The sequence below is a fragment of the Pygoscelis adeliae genome, unplaced genomic scaffold (assembly GCF_000699105.1).
Source record: "Pygoscelis adeliae isolate BGI_AS28 unplaced genomic scaffold, ASM69910v1 Scaffold597, whole genome shotgun sequence".
NCBI classification, from domain to species: Eukaryota; Metazoa; Chordata; class Aves; order Sphenisciformes; family Spheniscidae; genus Pygoscelis; species Pygoscelis adeliae.
The window spans coordinates 183,158-204,173 of NW_008825148.1; the positions used below are offsets into that span (position 1 = coordinate 183,158).

Here is a 21,016-nt window from a genome sequence, read left to right on the forward strand (position 1 = left end):
CATAGCAAATCTTTATCCCCCTCCCACCGCATAACATTGCATAGCTCCTCCTCTGACAGAAAGCAGGTGTCGGTGTGGACCTTTCACATGCTTCCTCTGTTGCTCGTGGCTGATGATTCCAGCACTTTGGAAGCTAAGGGATTAGCCATCTGAGAGGTAAGGCACCAGCAGCTCCTATGGACTTCCTGTGAAATTATGGATCACTGTGCCAGAAACCACAAATGCCACAGGAAAGCAAGCCTTGGCCTTGCTGTGCTCAGAGGACTGCCTGCTCTGAGCAGCAGAGTGTCTGGTTCAGCACTGCAGCGCATTGTTATCTGCTTATTTATGCCTACACCACTGCTGTTCTCTCTTAACAGGAGGAAGCAGCCTGACAGCAGCACTGTTTTTCATCCCAGCTCTCTCCTTGCGTGAATCTGAGTACCTTTCGTTATCCATGGCTGGGCAGTAGTAGCAGAATTGCTGAAGATTTAAATTATTCAGCCTCTGTTGCTGACTCAGCTTTAAAACTGCATTTACGTTTCCTAAGATAACAGCTTGTTGACCAGAACCAGGGAGCCTGGCTGCTCCTTGGAGCCTCAGCAGGTGACAGAAGCACAGGGAGTGTTTTCCTCTGTAAGCAGAAGGGGGACATGCTGGAGTAAGGTGAACGCCTAGCATACCCTTGTCCTTGTACCAGGAGGACACAGTGAGCTCTCAGAAAGAAGCAGATCTCCTTCAGTGACTTCAGCCCTGGACCCATCCTGGCATCGTTTCTCAAACTGCTGAAAGCAGGAAGGGCTGCACTTCATTCCCTGAGCAAAAGCACACACGCAGTTTCCTCAAAATATTGAAGCCCACTGTTAAAAGAAAGTTATTTACACTTCTCCAAGGTAATGTGTTTAAGGTTCTCTGCTGCACACACGACACTCCCCATTCCCTTAAATGAAAGGAGAAGAACAGCTGAGGACAGACTAGCAGCAGCCAGCGAAGTGTCTGGTGCTGGGAGATCACTTCTCTGGTTACATGGAAGATAACAACAGAGGAAGGAGCCTTGCATTCCTTCACAGCTACATCATAGTGCAGTTGAAGAGTTTCTCCAAAGGTCAGAGGCAGAACTTTGTATCTTGAAAAAACAAAACTATTTGTAGCTGACGGAGTAGTTTTCTTTAGAGACCTCCTCTTCCTTCTAAAGTTCTGACAGAGCTGCTCTCCGCCCCACTGACTCTGTCTGCAGTTGCTGCTGGAATTCAATGTTTTTATCTCAGGTGTAAACCTGGAATGCAGTGGCACTGAGGCACCAAGGCTGCTGAGTCTCATCCCAGGAGCCATCTCAGGACAGCAGAGGGAGAAATTATTTTTCCTGTGGGTATGATAGATATTATAGCATCCAGGGCACAGCACTTAAGACAATACTGGAACCCTGACTCACAAAAATCCCTGAAGCCCACGGGGGTGCACAGTGGCCTAAGTGGGAGTTGAGAGCTATTATTCGCTGTAACTCTTGGCCACTTTTTCTCAACATGAGTTTGCTCTTTCTTAGAGAGTATTCCTGTTGTGTCCATTGTAAATAATTTCCCTTTGCAGAGCTCCAATTTAACTCTGTGTTAGCTTTTGTGGGTGCAACATGACACTGACCTGTACAATCTCAGAGGCCTTTAAGGGGACGTTCACATGCTCAGATGTCACTAAGGAGAGGATACAATATAAAATCTTAGGGAATGAGCAACCCAGCCAATCTCAGTTCAGGGTCTGGAAACAGGTAAGTGTTAAGGAACTGTCTGAAACCTTAGCCTTTTGAGGTGTTTTCACGGAAATGGAAAGAGCTCCTGGGATTAAGAGCTATTAATTTATTAGAGCTGTATTTGTTATTTTTCAAGCTCTCCCAGGCTCTGAGTTCTCAGACAGAATTATGCCCATACTGTTGGTTTCTCCAGAACTGCAAGCTGTTGTCAGAGATGTTACTGTTAGGTATAACAGGCAAGATAACAGTGACAAACTGCTAGTAAAGCAAGTTGCTCTAGGGTATTAGTTTTCAGCACTGATACATGCAACTCACCTGTCTGCAGTTAGATAGTGGGAACTTCAGAGATGCCTCAGGTGAGGTAGTAATGAGTGAGACCTAGTAGAGGGATCAGTGGGAAGCATTCAGAAAAATATGATTAACAAGGGGCAGCAATTAATGTAGCAAAGAGACCAGTTTCCTTAGAGATGGAGCCTGCACCAGCTCCACAAACAGCCAAGGAAAGAAATGGTTATTAGTGTATTACATGCTTCAAAGCAAAGTGCTCTGTTCTCCCCCTTCTTCAGGGAAGGGAGGAAGCAGGCACGCACCTGCCACCTCACAGGACCCTGTTCAGTCATGCTACTGCAATTGCCTTTACTTCTAGAGCTATAGAAATGTGACTGATAGTAGCGTTAACCCTGTGAGCTGGGTTGCCTCAAGACAGATATCTAGTGCCCTGTGATATGCCCATCTGCCTCAGCTGCTGATCCATGGGTCTGCTACAGTCCACTACCTGCTAGCCCATGTGGATGTCACCAATAGCCTGGGGTACCTCAGTGACCTGAGCTCTTGCTGCCTCCAAGCACCTCCTCTGAGGTATGGAGAAGTCACTTGAGGGCTGTTTGCAGGCAAAACTCCAGGTGTCAGTGGGGGAGCAAAGGCTTTGTGGCTTGGCCAGGCTTGCCAGGACCATGCCTGGTGATAGTTCCTCTGTCCCTCAGAGGAGCTCTGACCTGCAAACATCCCTGTCAGGGGCTCTTGAATTTAGGCACTTTTCTCATTTCTCATGGTTGCAGAAAGGCTTTGCCTCAGTGATGGGGACCTGGGACAATTCCTTCTTACCGCCCACCACGTGGCCTGTGGGCATGTGCCAAAGCACCCTGCGGTTACCATTACAGTACCCCACAGTAACCACAGCTATTTCCTGCTCTGCACACAGTCACAGGGTTTCCCTCCCTCAGCCATGCTGTGGCTGTGGGCACATTATGTGCATGAGGGAATCCTGGGCTGGAGCCAAAGGGTGAGCGCCATGTCCCCTCCTGCACTGTGCAGGGCTCACCTCTTCACCCTCATGGGGAGGACGTGGCATCACTGGATAGCTAGAAATCTGGAGGACTGAGCCAATCTGAGACAGCTCATACCTTGCAGCCAAGGGGTTTGCCACCCCAGAGATTATCCCATCCCTGAGTTTGCCTGTAATGGGTTTGTGAAAGTCACTGCTGCTGGTGCTCACTGGTGCCAGAGGCTGCACAAATCAAAACTAAATCCTAGTCCCTGCCTGAGAGAGCTCTTGCAATAGAAGTGGGGGGGCACCCATTCAGCAAACAAGTGGAGCAATCTCACAGGCACTTTCACACTGCTTTTCCCTGAGGTGTGGTAGGAGGTAACCCCAAATACATTGGAGGGCACAGGTCTTGTTTCTAGGGCTTTGTCAAGTGTGTATGTTATCCTGGTGGCTGCAGGACCTGGAGAAAGTTTGCATTTATGCTGAGGAAGCAACTTTGAATAGGCTCATGAGCTCTGGCTGGTAAGGTCCTGTCGTCAGGGTGCAGAGGACTCATATTTGCATTCATGACATGCAGTTATGTGGGGGGCCGGGAGGGGAAAGGCGGGATCTGAGACATTGATGGTGCTGCTCTGTAGGTTCAGAGCAGCAACGCTTTTTAGAGCAAATGTAGCGTGCCAGCCAGCAGTTGCAGTGCCCATCCTTTTGACTATTAACATTTGAGCTCTACCTGAACTGGAGGTGGAGTCTATTATAGCTCAAATACCAGAGGGATCCCAGGCTTCCAGGGAAGTGCTGAATTGTACTGGACAAGGGGAAGGTGTTTTCCTTAGACTGAGGTAAGGACTCTGCTTTGCTCTAATGCTTCAATGTGGCCTTTGCTCAGTATAAAAATCTCAATTTCTATGTAATGCAAAGCATTTTTCCATCCTAACAGGTTCTCTTGATCTACTTTTCCTGCCTCTCAGCTGATATAAGCTTTCCCAGTGGTGAGCTGGGCTGTTTTATAGGAATTCCCTAGGGAGATACAGCTGACAGAGCTGTTGTTTTTTTTCTCTGAAGCTGCAAGTGTCACAAGCCATATTTATCCGTATGCTGCCCAGGCCTTTCCAGGTGTGATCACCTTATGACCTTGCATTCACTGGTTTGGCCCCAGTGCCTGGAAGTGCCTTGGCCTTCTTGAACCTGTAATTGGCAAAAAGGGCCAGATGAATGGTAGCTAGAAATAGAAACCAAGCCGTGCGGCTTCCCTGCAGTCCCCCAGTGCTTTGTCAAGATGGCCTCAGTTTAACATCTGGCTCCAAGATGCGGTTAGCAAAACACTAGCAGAAGGATGCCTCCTGCCAGCCAGGAGTGCCAGGTGAGCATCGCTCTGCGGTGTGTCACCCTGAGCACGAGGAGAGGGTGGGACGGGAGCGGTCTCCAGGAGGTCTGTTCCTTTGAACAATTGGTGTGACTCCCTTGCGTGTCTTTCAGAGAGGGCATGCACCAACCACTGTGGACCCCTTGCCTTCTTGCTGCAAGCAAGGATCTCCTGAAGGGATGCTGGAGCAGGAGTCTGCTGTGCAGGTAGAAGGGGGGGAAGGGGCGCGTTCATTGTATTGCAGTAGGCTTCAGGCCATACAAAGAGCCTGGAGCTGCTGTCACTAGACCTCATTTGCCACTTCAGTTCCATCTCGGTGTCCTTCATTTGGGACTATGCCCAGCCAAGGTCTGCAGAGACCAGTGAACAATCTGGGGTCTTCTGCTAACTGCCTCTGGCCCAGTCTGCTTTGTGCAGCACAAACCAAGAGACAGTGTAGTTCTGGCCAAAGAGCTGTTTCATTTTGCTTTTTGTTTCTGAAATTTCATCTTCCCTTGTACTGTTTGAAGAGCAGGGTTCACGCACGTGGGCTCCTCCTTGTTTACAGCTCATAGATATGTTTATGAAGTGTGCCTCAGGAATGACACTCACTAAACACTTCGTGTCCAGCCTGGCAGCTCTCCCCAAGCCCCTGACGTGGGACAACCTGTAATCTCCAGACTCCAGGCAGGAGCCTCCCCGTTGTGCCGGCATGCAGGCAGGCAAGTGTGAGTGGTGATAGTGTGCAGTCCTGCTGCTGATAAACCTCTTGCAGACTGGCTGCTCACACTTGGTTTGGCTGCAGCATTCAGTGTAAGTAGGCTGATCAGAGCTGCAGACCCTGGCTGTCCAGGGTGAGCTGACTTTCTCCTGCAGTGATGCCATGCCTGCATTACTTGAGGGTGAGTACTTCGGCATGGTGAGGGGCTTGCTGGGCACCACTAGGCGAAGAGGAATCAGGTCAGTTCTCAGTGTGTTGGTTTGCACATGGGAGTTTAGGTATATCCTGGCCAGTAACATGGACTTAAGTCTGGTCTAGAGAAAACGGCCCTTGTCCCCAAAAGATTGCAGCTAAATGGACCATAGAATGACAGGAAGGGTTTGCTGCCCTTCTTAGGTCGCTGGGAACTTGCCTAAGGTCATGCTGGGAGCCAGTGGCAGAGCCTGGCATTGAATCCAGAATGGCAAGGTCCCCTGGGTGCTGTACTCGCCTCGTCCTTCTCACCACTGCTTTGTTGGCAGAAGAGACGTGCCCTCAAGTGTTGTTTTTTTGCACTGTTGTAATGGTAAATGTTGATTTCTGTGTTATCATCTTTCTTATTTTACCCACCCAAAGCTCTGGGACAGGTGCACAGGATGACGCTTCTTTCTAGGCACAGTGCTGCACTAGCTCTGCTGAGGAGCAGGTGGCTGTGGTGCTATGGTTTTGCTCGCGTGTCCTCACCAGGGATCAGCTGGCAGAGATATATTGCCAGGCCTGTGCTTCAGGTGCTTTCCTGTCAGTGCTTTCTTCCCTGCATGGCTTCCGGAGGCTGCACCCCGAGCGCTGGCCAGACCAGCCTGGCTGAACGCTGCTAGCAGTAAATCTATTGCAGCCGTGGCACAGGGACTGCACTGTGATTCCTCACAGTGTGCAGATCCTAGCAGAAAGCCCCCTTCTCAGCGCTTTTGCTTGTGCAGGCAGGCAAAGCAGGTATGGACTAGCCCTGCTGAAGCAGAGTTAGAGAATGAGTCAGAACAGAGTGCAGAAATTAGGAGCAGTTTATAAGCATCACTAGAAAAGAGAAGGAATTTTCTCCACAAGGCACTGGGGCAGAGCCTGATGGCACGGTCTGGACTCCAGCGCATCTCCTGAGTGCAAGGACACTGCCCAGAGGCCAGGGCAGTCTGCAAGGTGTGCCTTGCAGACTGAGTGAAAAGCTTTCGTGTATTGTCTGTGTATTGTCTTCAGTCACAGTCTGTATATTTTCTGGTGAGGTAAAAATAGCTTTTCTTTTTCAGGATATGCAGAGAGCAGAGGCTCCTGGAGTCTGCAAGGTGTGCCTTAGTCCCTGGCTTGCATCAGGCAGGCTCAGAGCATGTGTCTGCTTTCCCCCTTGCACTGGCAACCTGCGAGAGCCCTCTCAGCTCCTCAGTGTTCATTGCACACACCTGCCTGAGCCATGTCATGGTCCAAGGAAGGAAGTGCATTAGGAAAGTAGAAGATAAAAAGCAGTTAGAGTGCTGCTGCATCTCTCTCAGCAGCTGTAAACCCTGTTATGTTGTTAGAAGAGGTGTAGTGCCTGAGTGAAAAGCTCTCGTGTATTGTCTTCAGTCACAGTCTGTATATTTTCTGGTGAGGTAAAAATAGCTTTTCTTTTTCAGGTTATGCAGAGAGCAGAGGCTCCTGCTAACATCAAAGGAGAGTGACAGCTTTCCCCTGGGTATGCATGGCCTCAGCTGGCAGGAACAGTAGCTGTGTTAATTCTTGCCTTGCTTTGGCTCTGTGTGAAAGGAACAATGTCCTGGTCTCCAGCTCCCTGTTCAGACCTCTGGACCAGCCCCTGTTCTTCTCTCCACTCATTGCTGCAGGACCCAGCACTGTACTTCATTGAGGAAGTGATGGTTTGCAAATGACAGAACAAGATCTTGATGCTACTACTTAGAAAATCCATTAGTAGCAGGTGGGAACTGACAGAGGCAAGCTTTCATAGAGCTGTAGGCTGTAGCACCAGGGGATCCTTATCAGAAGGATCAGTCTGCTGTGTAGGGGCAGCTCCCAAGTCCTTGCTCAATGCAGATTAAGCTGTTTCTGGTATCCACCCTCCTCACAGTCCTGAACCTGTTCCAGCTTCAGCAGCTAGCAAAGGGGACCTGCGAGGGGGGAAGGAAGGAGCCAAAGGGCAATGCAGATGCTGTCCGCATCTGAATATGCTCAGCAGGGACCGAGTTAGCCTTGGCCCTGAACTGCACCACCAGTGACAGTCCAGAACTACCTCTCCTGTTAAGAGTGCATAAAAATGGGCTTTCCGAAAGTTGGTTACTCATGATTATGTAATGATGGAGGATTGTGCATGATGGAGGGGCCAGTCTGGTGCTTGTGCCTGAAAGCTTGCCCCCTCTTCAGTACTTTCAAAACGCTAATTGACAAGTTGCTTCCCTTCCCACAAACCTGCCAGGGACCCTCCTTCTTTTGCTTTGGGATTTTTCCTCTGCCAGTTGTGCTGAGTTCTCTTCCAGCTCTAACAGCCCCTTGCCGCAGAAACATGAGCAGATCTTTCATTTCCTGCATGCTCTGATTCACCTGCTGCAAGATGTGTGGGATCCCCCTTGCATTCTGGTCTGGGGATCTCTGCTGGCATATAAGCCATGGCTTCTGTGGTACATGCCTTGGGGAGGCCTGGGGCTGTTGTGAAATCTCCACTCAGTAGAAGGGAGCATGGACAAAGAGTTTACTCAGGCTGGTGCATGAAATGAGAACAAACTCGCTTGGCAAATGCCTTCCAGAGATGACCTCTTGTGCCTTGACTCTCATCAGTCCTACTGACATCTGGGGACCTGTCCTAAATCATGTGGGCAGAGGTGAGGATGATTAGAGAATAGAAGTTGGGCATATGGATTTATCCTTTTATCTGATGAATCTTCCCAGTGCTTTTGCTTTTCTCTTTCATCTGGGTTTGCAGTATGTGCCTGGTAGCCTGTTTTCTGTGCTCTGCTGGCTGCCTGCCTGAGGCTTTGCTACTATGGCCTCTCTGGAGATGCTGTGCTTTGGTGAATGCTGTCTTCTACTCAGAAGGTAGAAACCTGCCAGTAGGTTTTGTTTCCACTGCGGGGACCACTGAGAGTTTCAAATTTCTTTGAATACAGATAGGAAAGTTCCTGTAAGGCAGACAATGTGATGTCTGTTTGTGGGTGTTTTGAGTTGAATCTCCGATTCAATTTTCCTGATCTTCTCTGATCATCGTAGAGAGACCCTAGGTGCCATCTTTGACTGCTCTTAGTCTTAGCAGCTGTTTCAGTGTGTTTCCAGGACTGACATATTCTTCTCATCTGATGAGAAAGGATCCAGGTTATCACCTGCAGACCTGGGCACTTGATGTCTGCAAAGCAGGGAGGTCCAAATGAGCTCTGGCTGCAGAGAAATCCCTAGGTTGGGCAATTGCTTGAAAGTAAACCACTGCACTGATATAAGGTTTTGCCGTCTCTGCTGGAAATAATGCCTCAAAGGTGAGGATCATGCCCACTACTGGACACAAGCCCACATGAGCAAAAAAATGTCAAAGCAAACGTGAAGGGCTGTTGCAAGGTTTATTGCGCTACCTCCCCAGCTGGCAGCGCTGACCTTAGGTTCCAGCACCCTGGCACTAGCAACTGGAAGTGACTGGGATGACCTCCTAGATGTGAGTTGGACCTTTCCACACTGTCTAGGTAGGATACCCATAGCAATACATGGCTTTGGTGCCAGGATTCAGGTTTGCATCTCACTGCTGGTCCTGGGGCTCTTTGGTTGTTGAGGTGATTGTGTGCTGCCCAGCCTGCCAGGTGTTTCCTTGCTGGACCTCCTCTGTCCTCTGTTCCATGAGCCCATGTCAGTCTGGCTCTGCTTCCCCCTGCTCACTGGCAGACTGGCCACATACAGGGGGAAGCGTGTCTGCTTGGCAGGGCTGAATGCCACTGCTGCCTCCCCTAGGTAGGGCCGATGGTAAAACTGTGCCTTCCCCTAGCAGCAGCACATGACTCTTGGAAGTGATTGTGGCCCTCCTGTTGCTGTTTCTCTGCTGTTCACACAGTTTGCACATCCCAGTTTGCAAGATGCCTCACCTGACTTTGCTCCTAATATATCCCAGAGAAAGGGCGGCACATGTTGGTCCTGATAAGGGGTTTTGAGAGAGTGTTAGAACAATGGAGCTGCAAACAGATGCCTGCAGTGTGCAGAGCAGGAGCTGCTAACCTCCTTGCTGGAAGGAGCACATGGCTTCCAAAGAATACAGAAGAGACAAAAGAGTTTGAAGATGCAGGGTTATCATCAGTGGCAAAACTCATGAGACAGCAAGAAACCTATGTAGTGGTGTAATTGCTTTCAAGATCCTTGCTGTAGAGCAGCCATAGGAAGCTTTTCATGCAGCAAAGCCTGCTGCTCCTCACTGGCAATGTTTTCCAGTAGCTAGGCCTGGAAGAAACAAAACTGAACAAGCGCCAGGGCTGGCAGGAGGGTGCCTGCGTCAAGAAAGGTGTACATGGGCCTGGTCTGCCTCTGGCATGCAGGGACTAAGGCAAAACTGCCACACAGACAGCTTCCCTCTCTTTCCATGTGGGCATCAGCTGTGTGGCTCAGCACTCAGCAGCAGAGCAGACCCAAACTTCCTGGTCACTGGGTCTGACTGCTGTTTGGCAGAAAGCTTTTTGCTCCCCAAGGCATGGGAAGTAATTTGTTATTTGAAAGTCTGCATTGCAGTTCCTCTTCTCTGGTGTTCTTCAGTGAGACCAGAGACTCTGAAGATATGCAGCAGAGACCAGGGAAGGGGAAAGGCAGGGGCTGAATGACGTGACTGGGAATCAAGACTCTGGGAATTCCCTGTAGCACTGCATGTTTCAATTGTATCGCACAGCCAGAGCTGCCCTGCCGCTGGGTAGAGAGTGAAGAAAATATAGCCCATTTAAAAAAAACTCACAATGACTGCAAGCTCCCCTACTCTTCCCTCTCTGTAACTCGTCCTTTCAGTTCTTCCAATGGAGCAGGGAATCAGCTGGTTTCAAGCATCAAAGCACTTTGTTTTTGCAGGCAGTGAGAAGGTCTAGTGGATGCTAGCAGCCTCTGACAGGGTGTGCTGCACCTTACCTGCCTGTACTGTTGCCTGGTGGTTGTGCGGCATGGGCAGGGCTGCTCTCCAGGGACTACTGGAGTCAGAGACTTGTTGGAAAGGGCACCTAGTCCCTTTCTTTTGGCATCTTTGGCCCTGTCCATAGCAGGACATGTTCCCAGGCACTCCCACAGACCTGTGTGTGCATCCTTGCAGTGAAGGGGTCCCACCTCCTCTGGAGCTCCTCAGCAAGAAGCCAGCTCGGCCATTCCTCATGCCAGGTGCTGTATAAGCAACGAAGTAGTTGCAATGCCTGTTCAGTCTGCTTCATTGCTCCAGCCAAAGACCTGCAGATAGAAGAGACAAGTGGGCAGATAGGGTAAAGAGGGCAGTGTAGCAGGATGCACGTGTGCCTTTTGCCAGTCTGGAACAGTGTGGCGACTTGCTTCTTGCCTGTCTTTGTGTCCCAGAAAACACTGTGAGATCAGCACAAGTCCCTGAACTCATTTGCACTTGGGAATCATCTACTTGCAGCATTTAGCAGCTTGTACAGAGTGGGCTCCTGACAAACGTGGTCACCTTTCACAGAAGGAGGCAAAGTTGAGACCCTCCCTTCCTTTATCAGTGATGTGCAGAAGGAGCTGGTGAGAGCTCCTCCCTGGGTGGGAGTGAGAGTGAGGCATTGCCAGAAGAGATTAGAGCGGGACTCCGACCACAGGCAGAAGACAGAGCAGGATTACTGAACTTCTGACTGCAGCCCTTGAAATCCAGCCTGAGCCTCTGGTTTGGCAGAACTTCCCCTTTGCTTATTGCCTTAGCCACGGCTATCATGCAATGGGCTTGGTCAGGTCCAGGCTTCTCATGTTGGGGTGAAGGGGCTAGGACATTCATCCAGTGGCAGTAAAGCTTTGCCAGGCGAGGCTGTGAGAGCAGGAAGACACCCATGAATAGGAACTATTCACACTAATCCATGGGCCAGCCACTAATCAGGGCCAGGAGAGGGAAAGGGAAAAATTTAGATTGTCGTCAGACAAGGGGAGCTTTTTCCTGAAAGAAAAGAAAGGGAGGGAGAATAGAAGCACAGTCTGATGTGCTGTGCTATTTTTTTTTTACTTTACAAGGTCTTGGAGCACTTTGCAAAGTCCAGATCTGAGGCTTCTCCCTTGGGGAATTGCTGGCAGCAGCCAGCTTGAATGTCCACAATTCTGTGGAGCACGACACCTGTGTGTAGGATTTAGCAGCTGTGTAAGAGTGCAAGAGGTACACAATGGCAAGTGAGGCAGTTTAGTTTCTCCCCTGGAATAGCTCCTTCCTGGAAAATTGCTAGGAAGGCAAAGGAGAATGGAAAGAAGCACTACAAACTCCAAAGAAAGGAAAACCAGTAGAGGCAGTCTCTGCATCTGGAAGCAGTTGCTGTATATCCTGGGGCACATGGATAGCAAGTGACTGCGTGTGCATGTGTGTACAAATACCAGGGGCTGCGTGGAGCATGCCCATGCTATGCTTTGTGCTTCTTAGTGGATGGTAACTGTGCAATGTGTGTGCGTGTCTGTGTTTACTACATACGTTGGTGTTGTGCTGATGGGGATGTGTGTGTGTGTGTGTATCTTTTTGATACGCACATCTACTTGTGTCCGTAGGGTCTCTGCATTTCTTGCTGTCACTGCTCCCTTTTGCTGAAATTCAGGAGATGGCAGTGACCCAATCTGTACTTCAGTTCCCTGGCTAATCTAGTGTTGTCTTGATCTCTGTGACACCCCTAAGTAAAGCGAGCTGTTGCGAGTGAATGCCCCTGGAATGATAGGTAGGCAGTCCCAACATGCACACTGACAGCAGAAGGGCAATATGACTGCAGATCTATTTCCTCTGCTTTTACCATTTGAGCTGAGCTATCCCTTCTTCCCTGGCTGTATGTGTTGTCTGACTGCTGGTGTCTGATGTCCTGCATCTCTCTATGCGTCTCTGAAAGGTGCACGCTGAGCATGGAGAGCAGAAGGGCAATACCTCTGAAGCACTCAAGCCTCAGCACATTCTCCAGGGCCCTGGCCCCCAGCATCCAGAGGGACAGGAGGGAACCGCAACCCCTCTCCTCTGTGGCAGGTGTTACCTGTGAAATGCCAGGCTCCTGGGAATGTCTGTGGGGCTGCTTTTTCTCTGCTGTTCCGGAGGTGGTACCTGCAGCTCTGACCCGCTCTCTGCACTTGGCAGCAGTCATCTGCTTTCCGGAGGCAGCTTGGTATTAAATATCCTGTCTGACACAATAATGGAGAGAAAATGAACAAATTCCATTAGCGGCTGGCGATCCCTGCAGGGTCTGCATTGAAGCGAGGACGGAGCCTGTATTTTTAGACAGAATGCAATGTAACTTACTGGCTCTCTCAAAGCTGGGGAGTAGATAACCAAGGAGGGAGAGAGGGGACACCAGGCTCAGGTTTCAGCTGAAGTGCTGGACTATGGCAGCACGAAAGGGCAGGTCCGGTCCAGACGTAGCTGTGAGTATACAATGCACTTCTCCTTCATGCCCACAGAGACCTCCGCTTTGCTTTTCTGCTTGCTTTCTGCCTGTAGTCTCTGCTGCTGGGTGTGCTGGGACTTCGGGACCCCCTTTGCTGCTGGAACCTGTAGAGTTTTACCATTTTAATCTTCGCAGCTTCATGTGTGTCCCATGGGTGGGAGAGCCTGGCTGAGCTGTGCTTTGACTTTCCAAGGGGTTTGCTGTCGAAGGTCTGTGCTGTGGCTGGCATGCTGGCAGCATAGCTGAGGTGCTGCCCTGTCATTGATCCTGACCTGAGATGCAGAGGCTTCCAGCAGGGTCTGGAGTTGGAAAAGCTCTTTGCACTCAACCTGTTGCTTGAAGCTGTCAGTGTTTCCTCGCTAGACCCCAGACAGCATGCAGGGCTCAGAGCGCAAATGTGCACTTCTAAGCACAGCGCCGGTGCTGCCTTCTGCCTCTTACCATAGTAAGAGGTAGAGCAGAGCACTGAGGTGCTATGTCGTGTCTCCTCTGTGCTCACAGCCCTCCACAAAACCGGCAGCTCTGCTGTGAATCTGGGGGCTCCTCCCAGATGGACAGGGCTCTCCTCTGAGGTAGTAGCAAGTGAGCCAGCTGGCACAGGAGGTCATGCAATCAGCATGTGTTTCCCCCACACGCGGAGGCTGTGCACCAGGACAGGGCATGGTGGTGCTGCCCTCCACCACCTGTCCCTCTGACCCCGTGGGCTGCCCCAGAAGGGGCCATGGCATCCAGCCACTGCTGCGGGAGCCTGGGCTGAGTCCTGCAGGGTGTGCCCGGCACAGTGGGGGCCAGGAGACTCTGTCTGTGGGCCTTCCTTCTGCAGGGGATAGCAGGGCAGTGGACCCAGGACATGGCTACGTTTCTCTGGGGTAGGAGGGTTGGGCAGAAAGGATGGGCTGGGGGAGGCAGATGGAGGAGAGCAGAAGGCAGCCGAGTTGTGCTGCTCCAAAGTCCAAATTCGAATGGCTGAGGCTGCAAAGAGAAGGGAAGAGAGGAGCCCTGAACCCGTGTGGTGCATCATCCTGCCTAGGTCTGCTCCAGTGCCGTCCTCTGTGGCCGTGCTGCTTCCAGCTCCTGTCCAGGAGCTTCCTAATCCTGGGTGCTCCTCCACAGCCAGGCTGTGGGCACTACAGGATGGCCTGGGATGGCAGGATGTAGGCACTCGTAGCACAGGAGGTCCCTTGGTCAGTCCCAACGTGAGTGGTACAAGAGGGGTTCTGATTTTCTATCAGAGCTGAAGGCAGAGGAGTGTGTCCTGCACCCTTGCCATGGATGTCTCACGGCTCTTTGCTGCAGACAGCCCTTTGGGCTGGACCTAGCAGGCAGGCACCAGCTCGTAGTCACTGGTCCAAGGTCCCAGCCTCACAGAGCCACATCACTGCATTTCCACCCTGTTGTTCTCCAGCTTCTGGTGAGCCATCCCATGGTCTTTGTTTGCTGCCTTACACTGCTAAATAGTATTGCCCAAAGTATTGCTGTACCTTGCCTGGGGTGGCTGTGTTTTAGTGGTGCAGGGAGGCACTGCCTTGCTTCTGTTGGAGAAGAGAGTTGTGACTTTCCTGGCTGCGGGGCGCTCGGCTGGGGTCATTGTCCCTGGTGCTGGTACTTGAACTCACCGCTGCGACTACCCAGCGGTTTCTGGAGGACAGCAGGGGTGGGCTCACCACAGCTGTAGTCTAGGCCTCATCCATCACTGCAGTCTCTCAGCCAGGACACAGAGGTGTTTCCTGGGCCAGGGGAGGCTGCCATGGTTGCAGGAGTCCCCTTAGAACTTCCTCCCTACCCTGCCCACAGTGCTGGGATGAGCTGCAGACCTCACGTGGCTCTCCTGCCCCGTCATCTGGATGCTCTTCACTCTAAGTACAGGTCCCAGCCCTGCTTCTTCCTGTCTGATTTGGGGCACCTCAGTCTGTCCCAGCAGTTCCCACCTTGACCTGACTGGCCTCTGCCTTTTCTGCCTGGTCTCTGTAGTTACGTTCTCTGCAACCAAGTGAAGAGCTGGCCCTGTGCTGGTGATGGGGAAGAACAGGGGGACTCTGAGTCTCATGCTTTTTCTTTTTATCCCAAGGCTGATGCTGCAACCAGTTTCTTGAGAGCTGCAAGATCCGGGAATCTGGACAAAGCCTTGGATCACCTCAGGAATGGGGTAGATATTAACACCTGTAACCAGGTAGGTGAAACCCACAGGGCTTCTGGTACCATCTCTAGTTCATGTGAAAATGAACTCCACTGTTCACCCCCTCCACCTGGGGGTGGCTCTCCCAGGCCCAGTGACAGTCACTGCACCCCTTCCTTACACTGCTCCCACAGGATGGAGGCAGGGAGGTTCCCCATGGCTGCTTGCTTGCTCTGCTCTGTGCAGCTGATTGGGAGCACCTGCCCTGATCCCACAGTCCTACCTGCCGTGGAGCAGAGTGTAAGTTGGCTGGTAATAAGTTGCCTGGCAGAGGAAGTTTAAAAACTTTGTGGGAAAGGCTGCTTGTCCTGACCCCAATCCCCTCCTGCGCCTGATGTGCCTGGCTCCTGTTGAAGCATCTGGGAGTGAGATAAAAGAGGTGCTGTGTTAGGTGGAGTGCAATGGCAACTTTGCTGTGCGGAGGTGATTTCCTGGGGATGATCTGCTCTGCTAAGGCATTGTGCAGTCTCCAGGCACATGTCTCCAGAGCTGTGGCATGCCCAGCTGAGGGGTAGGTGTGCACCGCCCTGGCAGAGCATGGAGCCATGACTGCCAGCACAGTGGGGGGATCCCTGGGGTGCGGAGTTGAGTGTCCTGGCAGACCCCATCCTTCTCTGACCTGCACCACCAACCCCTGCCAGGCTCCAGGCAACCTGCAGCCCCTTGTCCCTGCCTGTGTCAGGCAGCTGGCACAGGAGCTCCTAAGCAGAACTGAGCACAGGGCAGGCTGCAGCATGAGAGCGGTCCCTTGCTGAGGAGGTTTCCACAGCTGAGCTGGGTGGAAACAGGTCCTATGGCTGGGGAGGAAAAGGGCTGACCAGAAGGCAGATCTGGACCAGTTGTCTTTGGGGCAGGGAGGGCAGCAATAGCTATAAAGATCTGGGGAGTTTGGCAGTACTGGCTGGAGCATAGCAAAGGGCATTAACAGGTAAGCAGAGAGGGAGATCTGAGGCTCCTTTAGGGTGACAAGCAACTGGGACAGCTGGAAGTGGCTCAGCTGCTTATCAGAGGGCACAGCAGATAACTGTGAAGAGTGTAGCACAGTGGCTGGGATGTCACAGGAATCACTCTTGGGGATATTCCCCTTGCCTGCAATGCTCAGGCTTTCAGATTCCTAGAAGCTGCAGCTTAACACAAGCAGGGGATGTTTGCAAAATGCCAGTCTTCGTGGCTTGGGAGGTGCTGGGCAGATGGAGCCCCTCTTAGCCCAGAGCAGAGACAGGTCTGCCCCAGGAAAGGAGAGCTGCAGGCACAGAGGAATTATTTGCGCATAATCGACAGAACATTTTGTATCTGTGTAGCTGCCAAACGCAAGTGGCTCAGCCTGAATTACGGTATGTGCTGTAGGGAGAGACTCAGGGGGCTTGGGCTGAGCAAGGGGGACAGACAGACTGCACTGTTGGCTGCTTTCCAGAGCAGTAGTGATGCTAGGGAGGCTGACTCAGCAGGTAGCACAAATGTATATTCACCTGATTCAGTATCAAGTCCCCAAACCAAGCGTAGTTCAGACCTACTGATTTGTGCACTGCAGTGGCCAGTGCAGTTACTGCAGACAGGTTCCCCCAGGAAATGTCACCATCTCCTTTTCTTTTCTGACTGATGGTACCGTGCAGGGATTCTGGGCTTCTGCAGGCCCCTGGGGCACACTGCAGCTTGCATTCTCCTCTCTGGGACACTAGATGAGGTTTGGGGAAAGCTCAGGAGATGCTAATTTTGTTCATCACTGTATTATCTGGGTTATTAGTTCATAATCAGCATCCAGATACTTTCAAAGACTTCTATCCTGGGGCTGTGTGGGGACATAAGGGATTTAGATCAGAGGGGTCTTGTAGGGAGAAGAGGTAGAAAATTTTCAATTTCAGAATTCTTTGAAGATGAGCTTTTCCATGGGGTCCTGTTGGTGGGTTAGAGGCTCTGACCCCATAACCATTTTGGAGATGTACAGGGTTTGAAAAGAGGAGAGGCCATGTGACGCACTCTTAGCACTGGGCTGCAGGACTTGGCTTGCACTTGGCACTGAGCAGATTGCGTGCTTGCACCGGGCAGGATCTTCCAAGTTGTTGTGCTTCATTTCAGAATTTGGCCCAGTCATTAAACCCAATTGCTGCTCCCTTAGTCTCTCCTGGGGGAGCAGAAGCCACTGTAATTGAGCAGCAGGCCCGTTGCTGGAAGCAGTCACACTGCTCCTGCTTGCAAACGCTTAGCTACAGATAAGCAGAGACAAATAGGTGTTTAATGCACCCACTGCTCCCTTACAAACGTCTGGGAAAGCAAGTCACAAGGAGCAGGGAGATCCTGCTGCTGACATCTGTGCCGTTCTCCTCTCCAGGAAGGACTGGTGATGCTGCCATGCGTGGTACATTCGTGTATGCCCTGTGTGTGCAGAGGCTGGAGCAGAGCCTGGCAGGGAAAATCATCTTACCTTTCCTGTTCACAAGTGGCTCAGAGAATTCCCTCCTGCCAGTTTCTGTGGGTGTCTGGAGGAGAGGGGCAAGAGTAGGTGGGGGCTGTGTTTGGCCCCGCTGGCCCATGCCTTCTGAGATGGGACACTCCACAAGCAGAGTGTGCAATGGATGTTCACTCATTTCCGATGACAAGCCTAAAAGCAGAGGGAGGATTTCTATCTCCACTGCTCCTGTACCGCTCTAGTACAGAGGAATATGTGGTTCTGGAGAGGGTTCTGCAAAGAATTAAAACAGGGAGACCCAGCCACAAGCTAAAGACGATGGCGTTGAACTTCTTCCTCACCCAGAGAGACGGTCAGTCATCAGCTGTCTCCACTGACTGTCTGTCAGTCCTGTTTCCAGACAGATTTCTGGTGCTGGTGAGGGGATTTAACACCTTGATGAGGAGCACGTGGCTACAACAGTATGAGGCATTTCTTTCAGTGACGTCTTTGCACTGGTTTCTGCCATCTCCCTGAGGTTAGATGGCACTTTGGGGTTTCCTTCTGAGGAATATCAGACCTGTGGGAAAGGTCCAACCTCACATGTCCTGTATAGAATAAAGAGGGATATATGTGGTCAGACCTATCCCACAGGCCCTGTATTCTTACTCAAGCGCAGAGACCTTGACATGCCATCTGATCTTCATTCCGCCGATTTCATCCCTTTCACTGCTGCCATCCGTATCAGTGTCTTCATCATCCACCTCTCTCGTGTTTTGAATTCCTACATGCTCCCCTCTCATCCATGAGGAGCTGGAGGCCTGAGGATGAGCGCACCTGCTGCCAGGACCCTCACCAGCGGAGAACAGCGCTGTGCTAGCACGCGGGTGCCAGGAGATAGTCTCTGCTGGAGTGGCCAGTCACAGTCCTGATGGGCAGTCCAGGGCAGGGCCCTGCTTTGGTACAGGCTAAGTGCAAAGTCCCGCCTTTTGTGTTTTTCTGTAGGGCTGCGTTTGCCGCATTGACAGCCAGCGACTGGGATTTCTGGGAAGCGTTTGCAGCACTTAGTGAGAGGAATACAGCACCTTTCAAATTAAGCACATCCTGTGGCGGTTTTGGGTCAGATGAGCTGTCAGGCCAAAGCAAATGTGCAAAACAGCCTGTATTGTTCCTGGAGCAGAAATATCAATGGGCTGCTGGGAAACAATCTTCTGCAAACATTGTGCTTATTGCTGAAAGGCCAGAGAATAATGATTCCTCACAGGTTTTCAGCATTCAAAAGGTTGTTTATGAATCCCTTGCATAAAAGGGCATATGTGCTGAGGAGAGCAACTGAGCATCTGTGGTCTTGCACTCAGGGCGTTTGTTGCATGAGTGTAACCAAGAAAAAGTGTGTGTGTCTGTGGCCACACATCCAACTTGTGAGCTCATGAAGGTGAGGGTGTCAGTGACCATCTGTATGGGGTTGTGTAGGTGTGTCTTAGTCCAAGAAGCTGGGCTTGACCGAGGTGATGGGCTCAGTGTAGCCAGGCCTGGTTGGAGAGTGTTTCCTTTCGGTGGCTCTGTTCTGTGGGTGTTGCAGTGTTCCCACTTCTTTTTCCCTTGGAAGCAGGCTTTTTGTGCTTGAGGCTCTTAGGGGACTTTGGAGTTGGTGTGCTGAGGAAGCTGAGGATTTTTAGGGTTTTGCTCTTTGTGCTGTAATCAGAGTTGAGAAAAAGAATCTGTGACTCTTCGACTATGATCCTGGATAGCTGGTGCTTTGAGTGAGAGAGAGTGGAAAACCTTTTTCCAGTATGATAACAGTCTTGAAGCTGTTCGAAGTTTAACTGGAGTGTTGAGGGCTGGAACTAGAGCCTCCCTGTGCGTTTTCTGCTCCCCTACCTATATTCAGGTGGGGATGAAGCAATTCTGTGAAGTGACCTTCCAGTACTCTACAGGAGCCGAAACAGATGGTTGGGAGGTGGAGTACTTGGGCAGGACTGCGTGCTCCCAGGGAGCTGATGTCTCTCTGCCACATGACAGCATTGTGTAGGGGTGAGTAAACATAGTGCATCCACCTGGGAGAAGTGAGGGACAAGGGAGGTTTGCCTTAAGGGGAAAAAGTGACATCTGAAATTGCCTGCAAGTATTTAACCTCTCTGCCAGCAAATATCCCAGCCCTTTTGTTCACATCTGGGAAGCAGAAGAGGGTGTCAGAAATAATAGAGCAGAAGCTGTCTTAGCAGCCTCTAGGGTGCTGACTGGCCTGACACCTCCTTCTGACAGCCCATGGATGCTAAAAGGGCACTGGCCAGCCCTTTGCTCCTAGTGCTCAGATTCCATGTGTAGGAAAAAGGCGAGCTGAACTGGGGCACACACAGAGATGTTCCTGAGAAGTCACTTCAGTTGTTTGGGAGCTTCCTGGAACTGGTAGAGCTTAGCAGTGGCACAGCCAATGCTTTGTCTGCACCCTTTGCTGCAGCTAAACTCTGAAGGAGCAAAGCTGACCCTCTGCTGAGCATGGGCTGCAGGATGGGGCTGTTGGTGGGCAGTCTGCAAAGCCAGGAAGAAGCCAGCTGCTGCTGGACTGAAAGCTCCTGAACTGTTGTGAATTAAATTTGGCTGCTGCTTGATAAAATCATTGTCCCAGGCAGAGCTTCTCACTGCACTTCTGTCTGTGTAAATGTTAAAGTTTAAGGTTTGTATGCACACTTACACAGCAGCTCTGGTGCATCCTCACTCTGGGCCATACACAAAGCTCAGCTTTGTGCTGTAGGTTTGAAAAGCCTGACTGCAGGCAGGCGATCCTTTCCCCAAGGAAAGTCACTTGAGCAAAGACAGGAGTTGACATCAGGCATGTGTCATGAGCAGGGAGGACTGAAACAGTGCCTGTGGCGCCAAACAAACACACGCTGAGCCACCCATCCATAGAAAATTGTCTACGGGGGCTGTATGTTTTGCTCATGGAGAAACCTCCAGCATTAGTCAGCAACTCAGCATTCAGCTGCATGCAGTTGCCCTGGCAGCATGGAGCTAACCATGGCTGTTGTGCTGGATGCCAGTGCAGGGCTTGAGGGCAAGGCAACGGCTCCTGCTCCCACCAGCCTGGACTTTCTCCAGCGTGGGCCAAGTGCCCACAGTCGTGTCTGCACAGGAGCTCAGAGTAGGGGTTCCCCGGAGAGCCCCAGCAGGTGACTAATGCCCCTCTCCCACCCTTTGCTCCCTCCAGAATGGGCTGAATGCCTTGCACCTGGCCTCCAAGGAGGGCCACGTGAAAATGGTGGTGGAGCTGCTGCACAAGGAGATCGTTTTGGAGACAACGACCAAGGTGAGGACAAGGGAGTCTGGTCACATTAGTCGCAACTCCGTACCCTGCCATTGCTGCCAAACACACCAGCAGTAGCTGAGCAGTGAATCACGCTGTTTGCTTTCAGCCCCTGAAAAGGCTGGGCTGGTGGCAGTGCTGCTGGCCTGGGGCCTGGGGACCGGGCTCTGATTTCAGCACAGTTGAAGCCCCGCTGGGCACCTCCAGGTGGGTGGGAGGTTCCTCTCCACCCATGCCTCTCCCCCGTGAGGGCCACGGGGGCCACTGTGAGCTCAAGAGGGGAGTAACAGAAGCCACAATATGTGCTAGTGCTGTCTTTACTCACATCTCCTCCTGGCACTGGCTGCCAGCTCAAGTCAGCCCTCGCTGCCTCAGGGCGGCCCCTGCATCCTGCAACACTGAGATGGCCTTGTGTCATGGTTCAACCTCAGCCGGCAACAGAACACCACACAGCCGCTTGCTCACTCCCATCCCCGTTGGTATGGGGGAGAGAATCGGAGGAGCAAAAGTGAGAAAAAAACGC

At 51.6% G+C, this 21,016-nt stretch overlaps 1 protein-coding gene and 1 long non-coding RNA gene across 2 annotated transcripts in view; one reads left to right on the forward strand and one right to left on the reverse strand.

The window, feature by feature from the left end:
* Positions 1-2,038: 2,038 nt before the first annotated feature.
* LOC103920545 lies at positions 2,039-12,356 on the reverse strand. Its single transcript, XR_663800.1, has 3 exons — positions 12,220-12,356; positions 10,309-10,459; positions 2,039-2,101 (listed from the first exon to the last, which is right to left on the reverse strand). It is a non-coding gene; the product is annotated as an uncharacterized LOC103920545 (long non-coding RNA).
* Positions 5,139-21,016, forward strand: part of ANK1 (ankyrin 1, erythrocytic) — a 42,241-nt gene continuing 26,363 nt past the window's right edge. Inside the window, 3 exon segments of the mRNA XM_009328292.1 lie at positions 5,139-5,234; positions 14,696-14,797; positions 20,398-20,496. Of these exon segments, the coding sequence (XP_009326567.1) occupies positions 5,211-5,234; positions 14,696-14,797; positions 20,398-20,496 (225 nt within the window). The 5' untranslated portion in view covers positions 5,139-5,210.